This window comes from Trichosporon asahii (genome assembly GCF_000293215.1).
Source record: "Trichosporon asahii var. asahii CBS 2479 unplaced genomic scaffold scaffold00051, whole genome shotgun sequence".
NCBI classification, from domain to species: domain Eukaryota; kingdom Fungi; phylum Basidiomycota; class Tremellomycetes; order Trichosporonales; family Trichosporonaceae; genus Trichosporon; species Trichosporon asahii.
The window spans coordinates 1,285,337-1,305,025 of record NW_014040873.1 but is presented as its reverse complement, the minus strand read 5'-3'; the positions used below and the strand labels follow the sequence as shown (position 1 = coordinate 1,305,025).

The 19,689-nt window shown below is 58.3% G+C and overlaps 9 protein-coding genes across 9 annotated transcripts; 3 read left to right on the top strand and 6 right to left on the bottom strand.

The window, feature by feature from the left end:
* Positions 1-905: 905 nt before the first annotated feature.
* On the top strand, positions 906-2,676 carry A1Q1_02892 (uncharacterized protein; the record flags this gene model as incomplete). The annotated part of the gene is made up of 7 exons (XM_014324121.1): positions 906-1,030; positions 1,151-1,260; positions 1,384-1,447; positions 1,799-1,891; positions 1,940-2,038; positions 2,113-2,359; positions 2,398-2,676. The coding sequence occupies 7 exons, from the start codon at positions 906-908 to the stop codon at positions 2,674-2,676; spliced, it is 1,017 nt and encodes a 338-aa protein (XP_014179596.1).
* A 363-nt stretch (positions 2,677-3,039) lies between these two features.
* A1Q1_02891 (uncharacterized protein) lies at positions 3,040-4,124 on the bottom strand (the record flags this gene model as incomplete). Its single annotated transcript, XM_014324120.1, has 2 exons — positions 3,040-3,437; positions 4,049-4,124. The coding sequence occupies 2 exons, from the start codon at positions 4,122-4,124 to the stop codon at positions 3,040-3,042; spliced, it is 474 nt and encodes a 157-aa protein (XP_014179595.1).
* A 1,599-nt stretch (positions 4,125-5,723) lies between these two features.
* Positions 5,724-6,880, bottom strand: A1Q1_02890 (uncharacterized protein; the record flags this gene model as incomplete). The annotated part of the gene is made up of 4 exons (XM_014324119.1): positions 5,724-5,824; positions 5,896-6,476; positions 6,543-6,746; positions 6,810-6,880. 4 exons carry the CDS (start codon positions 6,878-6,880, stop codon positions 5,724-5,726), a joined length of 957 nt encoding a protein of 318 aa, XP_014179594.1.
* Positions 6,881-7,604: 724 nt separating this feature from the next.
* On the bottom strand, positions 7,605-8,501 carry A1Q1_02889 (uncharacterized protein; the record flags this gene model as incomplete). Its single annotated transcript, XM_014324118.1, has 3 exons — positions 7,605-7,720; positions 7,758-8,365; positions 8,404-8,501. The coding sequence occupies 3 exons, from the start codon at positions 8,499-8,501 to the stop codon at positions 7,605-7,607; spliced, it is 822 nt and encodes a 273-aa protein (XP_014179593.1).
* A 523-nt stretch (positions 8,502-9,024) lies between these two features.
* A1Q1_02888 (uncharacterized protein) lies at positions 9,025-11,204 on the bottom strand (the record flags this gene model as incomplete). Its single annotated transcript, XM_014324117.1, has 2 exons — positions 9,025-10,363; positions 10,417-11,204. 2 exons carry the CDS (start codon positions 11,202-11,204, stop codon positions 9,025-9,027), a joined length of 2,127 nt encoding a protein of 708 aa, XP_014179592.1.
* A 657-nt stretch (positions 11,205-11,861) lies between these two features.
* A1Q1_02887 (uncharacterized protein) lies at positions 11,862-12,758 on the bottom strand (the record flags this gene model as incomplete). Its single annotated transcript, XM_014324116.1, has 2 exons — positions 11,862-12,542; positions 12,618-12,758. The coding sequence occupies 2 exons, from the start codon at positions 12,756-12,758 to the stop codon at positions 11,862-11,864; spliced, it is 822 nt and encodes a 273-aa protein (XP_014179591.1).
* A 631-nt stretch (positions 12,759-13,389) lies between these two features.
* Positions 13,390-15,095, top strand: A1Q1_02886 (uncharacterized protein; the record flags this gene model as incomplete). Its single annotated transcript, XM_014324115.1, has 3 exons — positions 13,390-13,583; positions 13,630-14,785; positions 14,907-15,095. 3 exons carry the CDS (start codon positions 13,390-13,392, stop codon positions 15,093-15,095), a joined length of 1,539 nt encoding a protein of 512 aa, XP_014179590.1.
* A 447-nt stretch (positions 15,096-15,542) lies between these two features.
* A1Q1_02885 (CDP-diacylglycerol-serine O-phosphatidyltransferase) lies at positions 15,543-16,471 on the bottom strand (the record flags this gene model as incomplete). Its single annotated transcript, XM_014324114.1, has 3 exons — positions 15,543-15,548; positions 15,593-16,223; positions 16,338-16,471. 3 exons carry the CDS (start codon positions 16,469-16,471, stop codon positions 15,543-15,545), a joined length of 771 nt encoding a protein of 256 aa, XP_014179589.1.
* A 530-nt stretch (positions 16,472-17,001) lies between these two features.
* Positions 17,002-19,365, top strand: A1Q1_02884 (protein regulator of cytokinesis 1; the record flags this gene model as incomplete). Its single annotated transcript, XM_014324113.1, has 5 exons — positions 17,002-17,286; positions 17,333-17,386; positions 17,424-17,747; positions 17,810-18,262; positions 18,316-19,365. 5 exons carry the CDS (start codon positions 17,002-17,004, stop codon positions 19,363-19,365), a joined length of 2,166 nt encoding a protein of 721 aa, XP_014179588.1.
* Positions 19,366-19,689: the final 324 nt, after the last annotated feature.

Here is a 19,689-nt window from a genome sequence, read left to right as displayed (position 1 = left end):
GATCTGCGATCATCCTTACTTCTACCATACAGCCACAGTAATTCGAGGATCGAGGGGATAATGAACCGACCTGTAATGCGCACCTTGCCAAAGGGTCAGATAGATTTGGGCATGCTAATACTTGGGACTTGGACGTGCACGGCCGAGGTGTGGCCGGTGTGGAACGGTTGTCGAGGGAGTCGAAGCAGCTGGATCTGAGAAGGAAGGAATGCTGACATGGAAGAACTGACTGGCAGATAACGCGGTGACTGAGCTGAGACGCGCCCGAAACGGCGTGAAAAGAACGGTGGCGATCGCATTGATTCAGCCTCGGTGTCTCAGCATCGTCGGTGTGTCAGATTATCTAAACGACACGCGGCGGCCCATCAGCCCGCCCGCTGCTACACTCCGGTGTTCTAGACTTGTTCTGTGCGAGATCAGCGCTGCTCAAACGTGCTCAGACATGCTCCACGCTCACCAAGCGGGCACGCTTCTCTCATCGTCTGCGCCCAGTACTCACTTTTGCTCGCCGTGCAACACTGACCCCCCTGATGTGCGATCTGGATCGATGGCGAGGGCTCACAACCGACTACCAGCGGCCAGTGGCCGCCTTCCTCGTTGTCTGTCGTGTCTTCCTCTGCGTGTCACTCACAGATCAACTCACCGCCCTCCCACATAAGTCGCTCGACTGCGACTGCCCACTCCCCCCGCCTTCCCTCTTCTCTCTGTCTGACCATCGCTGTCTACCCATATCTCATCTCCACCTCTCCCACACTCCCGCCACTTGATCTCTCGACCACCTCACATTCGATCAACCACACCTACTCGTATCTCGACCATCGTTCCGACATCCATTCCTTTCCCCTCGTTTCTTCTCGACTCCACATTCGACGCCAGCGCCAGCGCCAGCGCCAGCACCAGCCACGATGCCTCTCATCCCGCGCGACTTTGGGCCGATGACGGAGGAGCAGATCGCGGCGCGCATGCGCCCCATCAAGGAGTTTGCGCTCGGCTGCATCATGTCCATGATCATCATTGATACGTTCTTGTGGTGAGCTTCGTCTACTCATTACCCACAGCGGCCATACAGGTCACGACTCGCCCCAGCCGCGGAAGACCTTCGATCACAGCTACCTGAACCCCCCCACTCGAATCATAGCTGACATCACAGCGCCGTCTTCCTCATGCAGTCGCACCGGTACTGGATGGTGCACTCTTCTGACCGCTGGTGGATCAAGATGATTGTGATTGCCATTACCTTCCTCGGCCTCTTCACAACTGGTGAGTTTACATGGTGGCTCCGGAACTGACAGCCAGGCTATCTGTGGCACTTTGCCCACCAAGTTGTACGTTACCTATACCGCCCCGCAGCGTCTTCAAGCTTTATCTATCTCTTCTGATTAGCTGACACCCAGTTTGTGGCCGGGTTCGGCACGTACTCGCCCATCGGCGGCCCGCCGACGTATCTGTGAGTTCGCCCACAGGGATCCGAACTGACATCGCAGGCCCTGGTTCCCTCTCTTCGACGGTAAGCTAGTCGTACCTCCCTTGTAGCTGAACGAACGCAGCAATCACAGCCGGCTTCACACAGTTCTTCTTCGCGTACCGCGCCTTCCGCCTGACGCGGCGCAACTGGCTCATCCTCATCTCCGTTATTGTCAGTTGTTTCAATCGACCGCTGAGATAACTGACGACCAGTGCCTAATTCTGATCGGCTTCGGCGCGAGTGCTGGCACCAAGGCGACCTTTGGCCGTATGCAGTCTTCGCGCGATGCGCACAAGACGAAAGTTAGTGAGTAATGCTTGGCAAATGTGATAGAGCTGACCCCAGCGATCCTCATGTGGTGCGTGTCGAGCATGCTCGCCGACCTCATCATCACGACTGCGATTCTTTACGGCCTCATCACGAGCCGTACGGGCTGGGTGCACACTGACCGCGTAAGCTGAGCAATTGTTTCAGCGCAAAGCTGACATCAGATCATCACGCGCCTCATGCGCCTCACGCTCGAGAGTCAGCTGCCTCCCCTCATCCTGGCCGTGACGTACATGGCCGGGTACCGTAAGTCTCAAGCACTTAACCGGGGTTATCTCCAGCTGGGATGAGTGGGGACGACCCAAAGCTGACATCCACAGTGATCGCCCCGGGCAGTCTGTTCTGCAGCACGCTCATGGCGATCCAGAACAAGCTCTACACCGTGGGGCTGTTCTACTCGCTGAATGCGCGCGACACATTCGCAACCCGCAACGTCACCATGGACTTTACGGGCAATGTGAGCTGGCCCCGTCGTCGAAAGCTGACAAGCAGCACTACCCCGAGCAGCAGAGCAAGGCGGGCCCCGCGACCGTGCACGTCGACGTCGAGACGGAGACGTACGAGACGGTAAGCTAGGTAGTTTCGTGCGCAGAGCTAACGCACAGCGCGTCGAGCTGCCCCGCCCTGGCCTCAACCGCATGCAAAGCGCGATGGGCCGGCAGCAGCATCACGCCCTCGAGAAGATCGAACACTCGGACGAGGACGAGGGCGAGAGCGACACGGCCGTGCTCCGTTCCGACTGTGGGTCGAATGTCAAGCTCACCCCGCCTACGCCCTCCGACGGCTCGCCGCCCAATACGCCCGGCGCACTCGCCCCGCATGGCTACCGCACTGCGCCTGCGCAGAGCGAGTACAACGATGACAAGGGCGCAGGCGTCGCTTGAGCGCCTCCCCGGCGCTGCAGCGCGCCGGCCACAGGGTCGCGGGTCTGTGCTGCTCTTGCCGCTCCCGCTCGTCCTACCCGTGCGCCGAGCGCCGTGCCCGTGCGCGCCCCACTCATTTGGACGCCGGCCCCGTCCTTCCTTTGCGCCGCGACGTTGCCTGGTTCTGTAGTTCTGTTTCTGCGGATCCTCGCCCGCGCGATGCGGTGCATCAGCTCGGGCGGCGGTCATACGCTAGTTCTTGGTGTTTCAGTGTCAGTACTATAGTTCAGTAGCCCCTTATCCACCATATGTTTCCAGCCGTAATGTAATCGAGAATGTGACTGCCATCGCTCCGTTCCATTCCATCGTTACTACGTATTGACTTTAACCGCGGTGGTGGTGGCTCTGGCCGCCGACGGTCTGGCCGCCAGCGAGCTCGCCAGTCTCGCCGTGGTGGTGCGAGTGGTGGTGCTCGTTGTGGCTCTCGTTCCTGAGGCCAGAGGGCGCGGTGCTGCGGCCAACACGCTCAGTGTCGACGCGGTAGTCGTCGGGGTCGGCGAGGCCCTGGCGCGTCTGGCGGCCCTGGGCGGAGCGGTCGCGCGAGCGCGACGCAGAGCGGTGGCCCTGGGGGTACATGTCGACGCGGTGGTCGTTGCCCGTCTCGTCCGAGTTGTCGTAGCCGACGTTGCCGAGCTTCTTCTTGATGTTCTCGGCAGCGGCCTTGACCTTCTGCGAAATGGGCTCAGAGGCGGTCGAGCCGGAGCCGGGGAAGGTGGCGGCCTCTGGTTCGTTAGCGTGGATCTAGCGGAGTGCGGGGGACCGGGGTGCGAGAGAGTGGAGTTGCGGAGCGCCGTTGTTCAACGGGCGGATTGGACTTGCAGATCAAGCCCGATGCATCGGTGATGCGACTTGCACAAGAGAGGAAGGTTGGCCCATAGCCGATGAACCGCTGTCGACATGGCGTGTGCAGGGACGGCGCCCCGAGCAGTCCGATCGCCGACGGGCAAGGGGTGAGAGCAGGGAAGACGCAGAAGTCGAGCGATGCGGCCAAAACAGCAACAAGCACAGCGGTAATGCAGGCTGTGACACTGGGGACGCCCGTAGACAGACGATCCGCTGGCACTAGCACGGCACGTGCCGGCCCGGTTGCGTGCTTGCGCCCTGCTGGCAGAGCCTGCGCATGTCGTCGGACCTCCGACGTCTTCCCCGGTCGACACCCAATCCTGCCGATTGCACTCGCCATGCTCGCCTTGTTCGTGGATGAGTGGGACCGAGCGAGCTAGTCGAGCGAGATCTCGGTGATGGATCGGTGAGAGATCGGGGCCGGGGAAGCCATATCGCACGGGCCGCTTATCTCTCCGGGTTGTTGGGGGAAGGTCCTAAAGGTACTCACGCTCCTCGTTGTTGACGACACCACCGCCGGCGGGGTGGACGTCGGGGGCGACGCGGGACTGGGGCTGCTGCGACATTATTTGGTGGATGGGGTTGAGGGGGTGGTGTTGGTGGAGAGGAAAGAGTGAGAGGAGGTGGGAGGGGGATATGTCGTCACGTTATTTAAAGCGAGAGGCAGCGTAGGTGGGGTGATGGGCGGTGGCCTGGGTAGCTGGGTGGCCTGGGTGGCCGGGCGGCTGGTGCCCGGCTGGAGCCAGCTCCTGGCACGGCGAATCCGTACCGATCTGCGCTGCCCAGTAGAGCCCCGGTTGCAGCTGCGCATGCGCTGGCAGTGGCCACCCCTCAGCATGCACTCTATGAGTGCTGGCCCAATCCCAGGAACCGTTGCCCTGGCGAAGGTCCCCGGCGGCTTGAGCCTCAACGTCTGGCTGGCTGGGACGTGTCCAAACTCATATTGGGGGCAAGGCACGCGTTTCTGCACGCCTACAGCCTGATGGAACCTACTACAAGAATGACGTCAACTCGTGTCGTGCTCAGTCATCCTTCTCGCGCATCCGTGTAAGCTCATGCAAGCCTATGCGTGGGTTTCATGCTCTGCGCAACAGCAACAGACTTGGATCGCCGTTCCTGCTGTGTGTTTGTGGACTGCGCGTAAGCACGCGCGGTCTCGCGCAGGTCGCGCGGTCGCGTTGTGAGTCAGCGACTCAATGCGACTCAAGCCAAATGAGCTCGCATAGCTCGCATCTTGCTTGGTTCTGAGGCCAGGTTGGCTTGGCTGGGCATCGGCCGCGCTCCCTACGCCCCTGTGGGCTTGCGCAATTGCAAGCCTTGACAGAGTGAATGGGGAGATTACCCGGGCCCGGACCTCGTTCTCCAATGATCCCAAATCTCGATCGCCTTCTGCTTTTCTTGTGCTGACTCGAGTCCTGGTCGGGCGAGCAATGTCTTTCCGTCTCGTCGCCGCTTATATGCACCTCCTCACCAGCCTTAGTGCTATTCTCGACGCTGGATCTGGAAAATGCAGCGATACGCTCGCCCCTCCTCCATATCTTAGTCTCGACAGATGTCGATAGACGCCAGATCCATAGCGTGCATTGACGCTATGCTCGGACCATGCTCAGCTCAGTTGCACGCCTACGCGCCAGCGATCGCTCCAGCGCGCCAGAAGGCAAGCCCAAATCCCAATGAGCCCATGCCCGTGCGCTCGGCAATCTGATATCCTCATACGCGTCTGGGCTTTGGAGCGTCCCGGTTCGGAAAATTGCCCCGGACTTTAGTACACAGTCCAATGCAGCGCGGATCGCATGGTCCCCCAGTGCTCCCCAGCTCGTCTGGTCGTGCCGAGCGCTGCCGGACTTATCGTCGCTCCATGATTGGCGTGGACTGGGTCAGTGTGGAGTGGACTGATTGGTCTCCTCTCCTCGTTAGATACGAGTACGGGGTGGATAGGGATTTGCATTCTGGAGCACCAACGAGAAGTGAGGGGTTGTTGGAATGAGGAGAGGTAGTATGGGAAGAGGGCAGGAAGGTCCATCGGGGGTGGCGCCAGCCACGATTGGTTGCTGGGTCTGGAGGACGGCGGGGCCTGAGGCTCCCAAAGTCTGGGGCCCAATCAGACCAGAGGCCGCTATCGCTGCTATCTTCCTTATCAGCGGCCTTCAGCGGGCCACAGCGGGCTATGGAGCAGCTTGGAGGGCGGGTTTGGGGCCCTCGGCTTCCTTGGGCGCCTTGTACCCCTCCATGTGGGGCTTAGCGATGATGGGAGGGAAGGGATTATCTGTGGTCAACGATGAACTGGTGACCACCACATGAACACTGCCGCCTCCAGAAGTTCAGCGATCGACGTACCATCGTCCTCTGTTAGAATCTTACAGACAATCTCGACAAACTTGTCACAGAACTTGTCCGTCTCCTCCCTTGGACTGAAGATGATAGCAGATCTGCCCAATGCCCACTGGTACGGGAGAGGAAGTGATGCCACGAACTTGAATGGCGCTCTGTTCATCTCGCAGAAGTGGGCCGGGAACACAGCGTCAAGCAACCCGTCAGGGCCGACAGAACTGGCAGGAGGTTGTTTCTTTTTCGGGCCCCAGACAAGGTCAGAGGACTTCCCAATAAGCTTCACACAAAGTCCTAAATCGTTCGTCATGCAGGCGAATATGAGTTGACCTTCGCATGAACTGGTGATCTCGGTCTGGCGCAAAATCAACTCAGAACTGAGAAGCCTGAGCATCCTCACTCCGACCTCCGAGCCGTACTTGTCAAGGAAGGTGATGAGACGATTCAGCTGGAGAGAGAGAGGTTTCCAGTCAAGCTCGATGAGCTTGGCGAGACTAAACCGGGCAGGTGAGACAAGCTCCAAGAACAGGCGCAGGGTGCCAGCATCCTCGAAAGTCGTGTCCGTCAAGTGCAGTTCGGTATCCTGGTCACTCCTCGGGAGGTTCAGCATATCGGCGAATATGGGGCTGATGCAGTCAGTTGTAACCCAAGCTCACTAATCATACCTTGCCCAAGCGAGAAGATAGCTCGGTACGCGGAAGCGTACACCGTCGGACGAGATGACGCAGACGTCGCCGTCGACCCAGGCAGGGTCGTCAGTGAACTCTGCAATGAAATCCGCGTCCTTCGCTTCAGACTGAACCATGTTGAGCTCGAGGTGAAGGAGATTGGGTTGGATGGCTGAAGTGAGAAGACGGACACTACAATATGTGCAGCTAAGCGACACGCAGCCTTGGACGTCTGCGACGTTGACATTCACCCACGGAAGGGCGATCTTCTGATCGGCAGGGATGGCGAGAGAAGTTCTGTTCAGGGTGGTTTTACAGCGCTTCATGGGCTCGGTGCATAGGAAAACTGGAGGTACTGCACATGAAGCGGAATGCTGCAACGGTCATGGACAGTGTCTGATCACACCTCGTCGTTGCGCATCAAGAGGGCCTGATGAACCGTCCAACGGTCCTTCGGTGCTTGCTGCTATGTCCTCCGCGCCATTGTCCGTTGTGTCTCCTCCAACAGTCTCGAATTAGCATTGGCCGGAACATCCGTGGGCTGGGCCTCTTCCGATACACCCACCTTCCGATACTCCCACCAGGGGTGGCAGGGCTGCGAACGCTGCCTCAGAGCTCATAACGAGAGCGAAGTCAGTCAAGAAGGACAAAGAGGACTAGCTGAACCGGGTGGTGGAAAGAGCATGCATCCTTTCTGGCATATAAACATTCAGTGCACGACATCAGGGTCCACCTGAATCTTCCACTACACCTGTGAGTACTAGGAGGATTAGATTGGCGGTTCAGATTGAGTGCGCAAGTGACGTTGCTGAAGCGCAAACAGATCTCGTGGGGCAGCATGTGTAGCGGGAGATTCCCAATCTCAGGCGTTGAAGATGACATCCAAATGAGATCCTCTGTACGGCAGCTCTGATCTTTGCCTCAACGATGAAAGCATTCCGAGCGTTAGGCAAACTGTGACAAAGCATGCAGCGCTAGTGACGAGGTTGCCACAGCGCCAGCGACTCCCTTTCTTTAACTCCCACGATAAAAGTCTACCTTTGGGTACTCTCAGATGACTACCGTCAGCGTGGCCGTTGAGGCGTCGGACGCCCTCGGCTTGGTGTAACCTTCGAGATTCGGCGTGGCGACGATGGCAGGGAAAGTTCCACCGTACACCGGGTACTCTGACATCAGCTATGTTGTTTGAAAGACTGGACTTACGAGTGCTCTCATCGAAGATGATCTGGACAATGTCGACAAACTTGTGGGCGAACTTCTCGTATTCTTTGCTGGGATCGTAATAGAGAGAAGCCCGAGTCATGGCCCACTGATACTGGTAGGGCATGCCGCACGAGAGATCGAAGCCAGCATGCGAAGTAAGGAATATCGAGGGTGCCTCCGACGCCCCATGCGGCTGAGGTAGCAAGACTCTGGAGCGGTCAGGATTGGTCCATGTCCACCCGGGGAACTTTTCGATGATACGGAAACACAATGTAAGATCATTAATGACGCTTGCGAAGACAAAAAGCTGGGAGGGCGGGCAGTATCCGTGCAGAACAGCCGCAGTGCAGGACAGCCTGAGCAGTTCGATACCGTTCTCAGAGTTGTACTTGTCCATGAAGTGGACGAGCTTGCCAAGTTGGCGAGCACTGTCGGAATAGGGCTCGGAAAGTGACGCGAAGACGTTGTAGTTGCGAGTCGCCGACACCACGTCCAGATACAGCCTGATGGTAGCAGAGTCCTCGAAGTGAGAGTCTGTGAGACGAATTCCTTTCTCCTGCCCTTCGACACTGGGAGTGGGCAGAGTAAGCATATCGTCGAAGACAGAACTGTGCGTCAGGAAGGCTGTCGAGCACTTGCGGCTCACCTTGACCACGCCAGTAGGGCAGAGGGAACATGAAAGCGGACATTATCGGAGGAGATGATGGCGACATCCCCAGAAGTCCACTTTGTGTCTTCCTTCATTTGGCCGGGTGTTGGTACTACTGCTCTTTGAGTCGGACGTGAGATATTGGAGTGATCTAAACAACGAAAGAAAAGGGTGTTGTTGAGGATGGGGACTGTACGTCCGCAATTCCGCCGTCATGAGATCAATGCCGGGTGCTGAGATGTTTGTACTCAAGGGGTCCGCGTGCAAGGCAGCAACGGGTCAAGGGCCGTGACAAAGGGTTAGCTGTCATAAACCCCAGCGAGACACCAAAGCGCTGCGATTGAGAAGGCGAGCAGGTTCCCATAACTTATGTCTCCGGCTAGTCGGCGTTGCCTGGGTTAGATCATCCTCATCAGCCGGTTGGCGTGGTTAACCAAACATGCAGTTCTTGTTATCGCTCGGCGTAATCTTCACAATTCACCGATCGGCATCTCAACAGTCAAATGTCGTTTCTCACACTACCGCGGGCAGCAGGAACGAGCAAACATCAAGCTGAATCCATCTATGCACCCACGAAGTGGTTCTATAAGGTGATACAGTACATGAGGAAGGGTGGTTTCACTTCTTCCCCTTCTTCGGTGCGGCCCGCGTCTTCGGAGGGTTCTTCTTCTGCAGCTTTGGCGGAGAAGCGGACCTCTCTTCGGGCTGCTCCGACTCGACTACCTTCCGCTTTCGACCTGCAGCAGCCTTCGACGTCGACGCCTTGGCCGAAGCCTTGCCCCCTCGCGTCGGGGGCGCCGGTGTAGCTTCAGAAGGTGCTGTCGAGGCATTTCGAGACTTGCTTTGGATGCGGCCCGATCGCCTGACAGTGGGTGCCTTGGCGGCTCTCTTCCGCTTGCCGCCACTCTTCTCATCCTCGTAGTCACCATCCTCGTCATTGTCGGAGTTACCGTCGTCTTCTCCTTCCTCAGACTCTCCCTTTTCAGCTTCCGCTGACGACTCGTCCAGCTCGTCCACCTCTTCCTCCCCTTCGGAACGCATATCGATACCAGGTCCTTCGTCGGTCGGCTGCTGATTGACGTTGTCCTTCTCTCGAATCTGCGTCTGCTTCGGTACCGGCTGTACTCCCCCGTCTGAGGATGTAGGCGCCTGCCGCGTGGGCCTGTCCATGACGTGCTGTGGGACCCTCTCCCTGAACTCCACATCGCTCGACTTCACGACCCACCCGTCAGGGGTGTTGAGGTAGGCCAGGGGACCTAGCAGATCCTTAGGCCCTTCGCGGACGGGTCGTCCGGCGATCGTCTCCGGATACCGGTGGTGCTTCGTCGTTGGGTCGTTGGCGGACATGCGCACCATCCCCCTTGTCCGGGATACTGAAACTGCAGCCGTGGGTGTGGTCGGGACCGGTTCGGTATCCGGCCAAAACCTAAGGAGCGCTTCCCAGAACTCGTCACAGAACTTTGCCGGGCACCCCACAGGGTGAGCGAAGCGGTTCGCATAGTTCAGAGCTTGATAATACTGGAACGGCAGCGCCTCAGCAAACTCCTTTGGTGCGCCGGACACGACGAACAGTGAACGGTGAGCCCAGCCCGGCCCATCTTTGCCCTCGACCGGGGCCCAGAGGAAGTCGGGAAACTGCCGGATGATGCTGGTGACAAGCGAGGGGCTGTTGAGGAGGCAGGCTGCCATGAGAGCGCTGTCGGGGCTCATGCGGTAGGTGAATATCGCCTCGGCAATGTAGCCGCGGAGCGCCTCGATCTGTCTAGCAGCGCCCTCGTAATCGAGAAATTGGAGCACGTCGATCAGAAGCTGTCGCCAATACTGCCACGGACGGTTCAGCAGCGGCTCCATGGCAAGCTCCTTTGGGTAACACCTCAGGTCCAAGACCATCTCGATAGACCGCCTAGTCATGAATGGCTCACGAAACCAAAGCTCGTTGGCCGCTCGTCCTTCGCCCCTGCTCCATGTCCGGGGACTGCCGTCAATCGATGTCGTCACGGGCTGACTCACAATGCCTTCATAACACCCCCCAACGGAGGATACATTGCGTTCTCGTCATTGTAAGGGAACACGCGGAACGACCTGCGAAAGGCTAACGGCCGCTTGTGCTTGTCGTCAGCCCTCTTCTGGAGATCGTTACTGGAGAAACCAGGGATTGGACTTACTTGATTGCTAGATTGGTTCCCTTCACTGTCGCTCGATTGGGAGATGGGCTGAGGGTTACTGACGGGGTTGTGACGCTGCGCTGTGCCCGGCGCAGGATTAGCATTGGGCCGAGAACTGATGGGCGGAGGACCGCTGGGTCCCGTGCTGCCAGCCTGGGCGCTAGGCCGTGGGCTGTTGGCCCCATTTCCGCCAGTCTCAACAGTGAGCCTTGGGCTGCTGGGCTCGGTGCCACCAGCCTGGAGAATGGGGTGAGGTCTGTTAGACCCAGTGCCGCCAGTCCCACTGCCGCTCGACTCGCCACTGCGAGGAGGTATGCGGAGCGACGGTACGCGGATAGTGTTGCCGTTTCCAGGGGCCGGCGCTTTCGCAGGTACAGTCACATTGTTTATCGGGGAAGGCTCGCGGGCACCCTCTCGTGGGCGGATGGGGGCCTTGCCTTTGTTCGTGCTGGGAGGGGGAGGATCGCCCGATGCGGCGAAGGGGTCGTCGGTACCAGGCTGGATGTCGGGAGATGGTGGAAGCGGCGGCCATAAGCTGGGATCGTATGGGTTGACAGGATCGGTCGGTCCAGCAGGCGGGGGTGTTGGGTTTTTGTAATCGCTGATGTCAGACTTGCTGCCGGCGTCAGACATAGTGCAGGCGTGCGGTATGAAGCTCTCTTCCAGATGGCATGCACGAAAGGTAGCTTTATGTATCCTCCCCTGAACGCTGCGTGGGCGGTAGCGACGACGAGTGTAACAAAGGCGTTAATGTAGAGGTCTCCGGCGCAAACAATGCGTCAGCAGCAGGGCCATCATAGGTGACTAGCAGATGTGATTGCAGTGCTAGACGGTGGTTGTCGGTGGCTATTCATCGCGCTTTCGCGGCTTTTTGATGGTAGATAGCAGTGCGGTCGAATTTCAAGGGACAAAGAGCACACTATCGCCAGTGTTCAGACACGGCACCGCCGTGCAAGTTCAAGAGCTGTAAGCGGATGTCATAACCTCGTACTCTTGTTGCTCGAGCTGGAGTAGGCTGTCGAATACCTTGAGACAAGTGTATGCGGCTGAAGAACAAGCGAAGAGTGCGTTAGCGGCTGTGCGTCTGGTCTGCTGCAGGTGCTGTGACTGGTAAATACTTCCCGTCATGAGTTGACAATGCGGTCGACGTCGCCTCCAGCGCCGCTTACAGCGTCGAGAATCGTCGACAATGAGATGTGGCCAGACAGAGTTCGGATGCTGGTGAGATGATGCATACAGTGTGACTTGAGGGTATCGAAAGACAGAGATCCAAGAAAGAAGGAAATGACACTAAGCGAAGCCGACAGTCTTCTTCTTGACGACGGGCTTCTCCTCTGGCGTCGACTTTCCTTTCCTCCGCCTCCTCTTCTCACGATCCCGGACGATGATGGCAGCCTTGGCGGCGTCCTGTAATGGTAAGCTCAAATTGAACACGCGAGCACATACGAGGGCCTTTCTCTTGTCCTCCTGCTTCTTGGATGCCTTCTTCTTCGTCTTGCTCTCCTCGCGGGCCTTGTCCGCCTTCTCGCGCTGCTTCTCGGCGGCGAGCTTGTCGTTGATGATCGCGTTCTTCTTGTCGGTGACGTTGTCCATCAGCGACAGAAGGGCAGACTTGTCCTCAAGAAAGACCTTGCCCTTCTTCCGTCGCTCGCGTCGCGACTTCGTCTTCGAGGCGGCATTCGAGTCGGAGGGAGTGGGGTTGGCAGCGGGCTTGGCCGAGGGGGCAGCGGTGACAGTCGGCTTGACCGGGGGAGCACTGGCAGCTGCCGTGTTTCCAGAAGCCTTCAGGAGCTGATTCTTCAGCTTCTTCCTCTGTCTCCGGGTCGCAGAGGCAGAAGAGGCGGTGGACTCGGTGTCTGACGGCAGCTCGTCTGACGACGGTTCCGGTTGGGAAGCCTCATCTTCCGACGAGGAGTGGTACTCCTGTGCCGGCTTCGCGGGCTGCTTCGGTTGCCTCCTCTTCCTCCTAGTCTGTTGTTGTCAGCTGATGAGAGTCGGCCCGAACCCGGGGCTGTGAACAATAGCAGCCTCAGGAGCTGCACTCACCTTCGCGCCTCCGTCCTGCGATGGCTGGGCTGGCTTGCTGGCAACGGGAGCCTTGTTAGCCTTGTTGATGGGCTTGGCGGGCTTCGCGGCAGCCTTTTTGTTGTTCGGGGCCTTCCCTGGCTTGCTCGTGTCCTTCGGCATGGTGCGTGCGTCCAGAGTGTTGGTACAGTCGAGGGTCAACAACAATATCGTCGCCAGTGGATCAGGAATCTCGAAATTCTCTGGCGGCGTCGGTGGAGGCCACGTGGGAGAGTCGCGTGGTTGTGACAGCCAGGCACGACTACAACGCCGAGATTGTCTGGGACTGCCATAAACGACCTCAGCCTCAGCCTCGACATCACCATCTGCAGAGCATGGATGCTGAGGCATTCGCCGAGCAGTCCGTGTGGATCTTATGGGAACTGTGGCTGTCTGATGCTCACCTCAGATCGCTCCTCATACCCCCGGTGGATGATGGCTGCCCGAGTCGCGGTCTACAATGGGGCTGACCCCAGATAATTTGATTGGATTCTGTAACAGAACAGGAGTTCGGCGAGCCTCCCACACTTAGTCGCCGAGACACCAGGCAGACGAGCAGCAATCACTTCAAGTCCAGTTTCTCATGGGTCGACCTGTATGACTTCTTTGTTCACGTCTCGCGAAGGGCAAACATGCTCGCGCCAGCTCCTACCAGCGCGAGCTGATTGAGCATAAAAGGCGAGGTTGGGGCGATGCAGAACTACCAAACCCACCCGCTACTCCTCACACTCGCGCTACAATCGCTTGTGTCACGATGGCTCTCGGATTCACTCACCTCCTCGGCCTCTTTGGCGTACTCCAGGCGATCAGCGCTGCCCCTGCCACCTCTTGCCAGCTGCAGTGGGGCGGTGTCACGATCGATGGCCACCTCGGCGACAACAACGTCTGTCGCTACAACATCAAGTACGGCTCGGCTGAGCGCTGGGGCGAGTCCCAGGCTACCGCTTCGTGAGTATCTGCCTTCGAAAGCAACGGGCTCAAGCTGACACCTCAGGCCTGCCGATGGCTCCGGCCTGCCTCCTGCGTGTCCTCAGGGCGGCTTCACCTACTTCACGGGTAATGTGCCCCAGAGCGAGGACTGCCTGCACATGCTGGCGTATGTGCCTCAGAACGCCGATGCCAACACGCCGATCTTCACCTGGCTGCACGGCGGTAGCTTCCGTTTCGGCGGTGCTAGCATGTCTGGCATCGACGGCTCCGCTCTCGCCGCCAAGGGCCAGGTCGTCTTCGTGCCCCAGTACCGTCTCGGTATGCTCGGCATGATGCCTCCCGCCAGCAGTTCGACGGCCAACGATCCGAATCTCGCCCTTCGCGACGTCGTTCTTGCCCTCAAGTCCATCAAAGACAACATTGGCTCCAAGGGCAACAAGAACGCCGTCACTCTCGGCGGCCACTCCAGCGGTGCGCTCATGGTCCGTACCCTGTGGTCGATGCCCAGCGCTGCGGGTCTCTTCCACCGCTCCATGCTCCAGTCCGACCCCAGTGGTCAGGGACTGTCAACGGTGTCTCAATACCAGGCTGTCCGCAACAAGGTCTACGGCTACGCCTCGCTGAAGGACAAGTCTCTCGCGGAGCTGAAGAGCGCCAACCCTTCGGTCTTCGAGGAAGCGATCAACACCCTCCTGTCGAGCCTGCCGTACGATGCCTGGCTGGACTCTCCCAACCTCTCCATCAATCCCGTCTATGGCACCGCGTCTCTTCCCAGTGACCCGACCGCGGCTCTCGTCTCGAACAAGGGTCAGCTGGCCGTCAACCCCTCGAACATGCCCCTTTTCGTGTCCACCACCAAGGACGAGGCGGCTTACCTCGTTAGCGGATACTGGCCGAACCCGATCCCCCAAGGCTACGTGATGGGCGGTGGTAACAAGGGTACCATCGAATACAACTCAGTCATGCAGGGCCGCTGCGCCAACGGGTTTGATCTCCGCACGCAGGACACCTACTGGAGGGACTCGGCTCCCGACACTGTCCGTCGTGCTGTGTCGCTGGCTGTCACCGACGGAGGGGTCCGCTGCTCTTCCCGCGCCGTGGCTTCGGGCTGGGCTCAGAAGGGTGGCCAGGCGTTCGTTGCTGAGTTCACCAAGGGTGCTCCTTTCCTCTACAGCCAGTCGTCTGGTAGCAGCTTCTGTGACGACAAGGTTTGCCACGGAGTGAGTTTCAGATCAAGAGTTAGTGCTAACCCAAGAATGATGTTCCGCTTGTGTTTGCCCACGACAACAACAACTCTGCCGGATTCGTGAGTCCTCCCGCTATGTTAGCGCTGACGATCAGGCCAACGAGGTCGCCGACATCTGGACCAAGTTCATCCACGGCCAGAGCATGGGCTGGAACGCTTACTCTGCGAACGCCAAGCAGCAGAACACCAACATCAAGGCGATTGGCGGCGGTTCGGTCGCCAACTGCCCCAAGTCTGGCTCGAACGCCTTCTGGGGTACCAAGTGCACGTGGAACTGGCAGTAAGCGAAGGAAGGTCGAGCACTGTGGACGGCTAACCATTCTGGGGGACTGGAGAAGGAGAGGGACATGAGGGTAACGGTCACGGCAATGGCAACCACGGCGGTGGTGACCGCGGCCATGACGAGAAGAGGCCGGGTAAGGAGCGACCTGGAAGGGGTCAAGGGAAGCCTGGGAATGGCAAGCCGCGCCGCCAGTGCACGTCTTCTTAGTCTCGCGGGATCGGAAAAGTCTATAATGAATCGATGCATCGGAGTAGCCGCGTGTAAAGTGCCGAGTTGTTGCTATTATTCAAGGGTATGGTTTGTTTACGACAAATTAGCCATCCGGCCGATGAGGGCCAGATGTGTTGGGACCTGTGCGCATGTAGAATGTGACACAGGCTCGCACGACTTGAACGTTTGCCAGAAGCGTGTTTTGCATGGCTGGCATCGTACAGTCAAAACTCGACTCTTACAACTTGGGAACCTGACGTCAGTCACACAAGCCGCACGACGACTCACCCTCAGGGTCTTCGACACCATGGCGGCGGCCCAAACGGCAAAGATAATCGACAAGATGTGAATGGTGGAGTTCTTGTTTCCCGCGATGAGCTCGATGGTTCCGAAAGGGAGGTCACCGTGGGAGCCCATGGCGAACCAGCCCGAGTGGACAAAGTAGGCCATCATGGCGTCCAGGCCGAGCGACGACGGGATGGGGATGCCTTCGAAGTACTTGGACTTGCCGGAAGCGTCGGCAGGGATAAGGGCGACCGTGGCGTTGAACCGGGCAAGGCGGGCAAGACCGCAAGAGACAAACAGAAGGAGACAAACAACGTCGAGGGGAGTGCGGAGGCCCATAACGTAGCCGAGGGTGGCGGGGGCGACACCGAACGAGATGAGATCGGCGAGCGAGTCCATCTCCTGGCCGAGCATCGAACCACCACCCATCCATCGCGCCACCTTACCGTCGAGAGCGTCAAAGCCGAAACCAAGCATCGGGAGGATAATGGCAGTGTAGAGTGTACGGGTCGCATCGTCGGAGAGCGGTCGGGGCAGGTTCGAACTCTCGAGCAGGTAGCGCGCGGACAACAGGATCGACAGTGTGCCACACACTCCGTTCATGATTGTGATCAGGTCCGCGAGACGGAAATTACTGCGTCGTTAGCAAAACTCAAACTCTCGACTGGATGCATGTGAGGATGCGGAGCCATTCCGCAGTCACAAGCGAGAACAACGCCACTGACGCTGCACGGCATGAGACACTCACCGGACGAGCGAGAAGTGTCCGTCATCATCCTTGTACTGCTGGAGAGCCTTGCGCTTCTCCTCGGACATAGGAGTAACTGGCGACACGGCGGCGGTAGCCTCAGCCTTGACCGATGCAGAAGTACGTTTGGACATGTTGGGGACCAAAGACGATTGTGGAGTGGAGCAACGGAATCACGAGCGGCTTCCAGACGATGCGCAAGAAGAGTGCAGTGGCGAGAAATTCCGCCTGGGGATTAGAATCGAACGACCAACGTGACTGTCGGGGTTATATCAGTGTTCGACTGGGGAACGTCGTTGCTTGAGAACCGGTGGAGAAAGAAGAACGGAGGCGAGCGGATGGAGAAGCAGCCTCCCCCAATCCGCAAGCCACGGTACATCATCATCGCGACCAAGGGAGTGTCCGCAATTTACGGGGGGTAGCCAATAAGGATCGGGGAGCGCTCCACGCGAGTGACTTTGCGGAACCAATTTGGGCAGTCAGCCAACCTTGTAAACAACAACAAACGTAGTCAACATCCTCGCATGCTCTCACGGTCTGGAACCAAATACGATTGCACGACCCATAAACAGACTCCATCCCAACACCGACTTCACTCCCCTATCCGACAGAACAACATCGACATCAACCTCGGTCTCTTGTCCCTCCTACCTGACGATCCGCCATGATGGATGTCACAACGCACATCGCCGAACAGATTCCAATACTCCAGTCACTCCACACACGGCTAGGGCTACCGGACAATATACTCGCAGAAGACATGGCTAGAATCGATGCTGCTGTTCGTACCGCCATTCAATCTGTCGTTCGCTCTCGTGAAGATGAAGTTGCGTCATGGGAGGAGAAGATCAATGATGAGAAGCGAGTCATCCACTGTATCGCCAAGGCAGTCGGAGACAGAGGAAGGAGTGCGCTTGCAGAGGAGAGGCGGGAAACGATGGTACCTGCTGTGAGTGGTGGGCACTGTGAGACTCGTAGATAGAAGCTGACTCCAGTCATTGCCAGCTCAACATGAGCGTCTGGTCCGCCAGACCAAGGAGCTCGAGCAGGTGAGCACATGAGGATGAACCGGAGCTGACATTTCAGGTGTACGAAGAGCGCCTCGCAAAGATCGAGGAGATGATGACGACCCTCGAGAAGCTGTCGCTATTACTCGGGCCGCCGTACGACCCCCCTGCGCCCCTGAAAGAGGTTCCGGAAAGCGCGACGTTGCCTCCTCGAGCGGTGCCGCGTCGGTCAACCCTGGCACCGCCGATGGTCGCACCAACGACCAATGTGAACAAACGCCACTCGGCTCGAAACACCACTCCACAGCCAGAGATACCTCTACAGCCCCAGGTTTGGCTGGACGTCGGCGAGGATGTTATGGGGACCCTCGAGAAGGCAGTCTCCGAGGCGCTTGCTGAAAGGGTGAGTGGGAAATTGCTGCATGTTTGGTGGCTTTCCGAAACTTTATTACTGACAGAATGTAGGACACCCGCCTGGAAGAACTGGAGACGGATTTCGGTCACCTGGTCTGGTTTGCCTCGGAGCTCGATCTGCCGCCTCTGCCAACAGGCCCGCTTGACGAGTTCCCAGAGCGACTCTTGCCGCCATCGGACATGGAAGAGACGCCAGGTGCGCACGAACGATACACAAAGCTTCTTGCATCGATCTTGGCCGTCAACGAGCCGTGGGATGGAGACGATGACGCGGACGCGCCGGAGATTCAGGGCATGGATGGCATTGAGCCCGAGATTGGGCTCATGAAGTGGGTCGCGTGGATCGCGGAACTCTGGGGCGAAGAGAAGGAGATAAGAGATGCTCAGTGTCAGGAGCTCTACGAGCAGATCGAACCGTTGTGGGAGCGCCTCAAGGTCGACCCAGATGAGATTCAAAAGTTCATCGACGAAAACCGGGGTAGTGGTGAGAACACGTATCTTGCAGTGAGTATGAGGCGGAATAACGCCCGAAGCTCGCAGTTAACATGCAGTACCAGAAGGAGCTCCAGCGTGTTCAGGATCTCCGCAAGAGTTCCCTGAGTGAGCTCTTCGTCGAGGTCCGGCAGGAGATCGCCAAGCTCCAAAATCATCTGCTCCTCAACAAAGGTGAGGGATCAACACCCGACGCATTGAACAACGAGGAGTACTCGGAGGAGCTATTGAAGGAAGAAGAGGACGAGTGCCAGCGCCTGCGCGACGAGGTCAACGCCAAGGGCCCTGTGTTGAAGAAGGTTAAGGAGTGGATTCAACTGAAGAAAGACGAGGTGAAGCTGAGCACGATCGAGGCTGACCCCGATCGTTTCAAGAAAGCGCGCAATATGCTGGAGGAAGAGAAGTTGCGGAAGCGCGTTGAAAAGCTGAAGCCCAAGATAGAGGCGCAGCTGCTCGCAACCTTGCCGGCGTGGGAAGAAGAGCACGGCGGACCCTTCCTGGCTCACGGCGAACGCGTGGTCGACAGCATCCAAAACGCGATCGCAGAGAAGGCGAAAGCGAGGGACGCAAAGAAGAATGCCAGGATGGGCCTCGCGCCCCGCGCCGCGAGTGTTAGAGCCACTCCTGCGCAGCCTGCAAGCCGCGTTGTCAGCAGTACAGCGCGCTCCGTGTCTAACACAACGCGGAAGCGCGATGCGCCGACGCCATGTCCCCCGGGCGGAAACGGGAGCACGCTGAAGCGCTCGCGTATTGGCCAACCATCTAGCCGATCGACATCCTCTCGCCCACGAGCAGGCGGCATCCCCCGCATGACAGCTGCTACGCCGACACCAGCCTCCGGCGGCCGCGCTTTCGGCCAGCCAGCTCTCGGCGCGCTTGCCAACGGCAACACACCGCAGATGACGGGCCCGGATCCGTTCAAGTCTCGGCCCATCACCTCCCACCTCATCAAATCCCGCCCCCCTGGCTCATCCCGCCGGCCCCTCTCCGCGAAGAGCAGGACAAGCTTCAAGCCGCGCCCGAGCTTAGCAGCTGGTCTGCTGCGCGGCGTGGACGTACTGGAGGCGGACGAGGCGGGCGAGGCGGGCGAGGCGGAGGTCGACAATGTGTACTAGCACTGCAATTTCTGACCTCGCGTCCGCAATACCTCCAACTAGTTATCTCTTTCACTACTTCGTGTTACTTTTTGATTTTGCCTCTCTCCCCTTCTTTTCTCCTGTAGTAGTGTATCCCGTAGCGACCTCCGAGCACGATCATACACACAAACCTACCCAACAGACGCTGTATTTGTAGACTCCTCTTCCCTCTTGCGCGAGAAACGAGCGTATGCCTATGGATGAAATGGTGATAAAATGAAAGATACATGCTGGTCGTATATTAGGGCTGGTTGCGCATGCCCATTAAAAATGCTGTTATGATGAGTGTGCAGGGTATGAGAT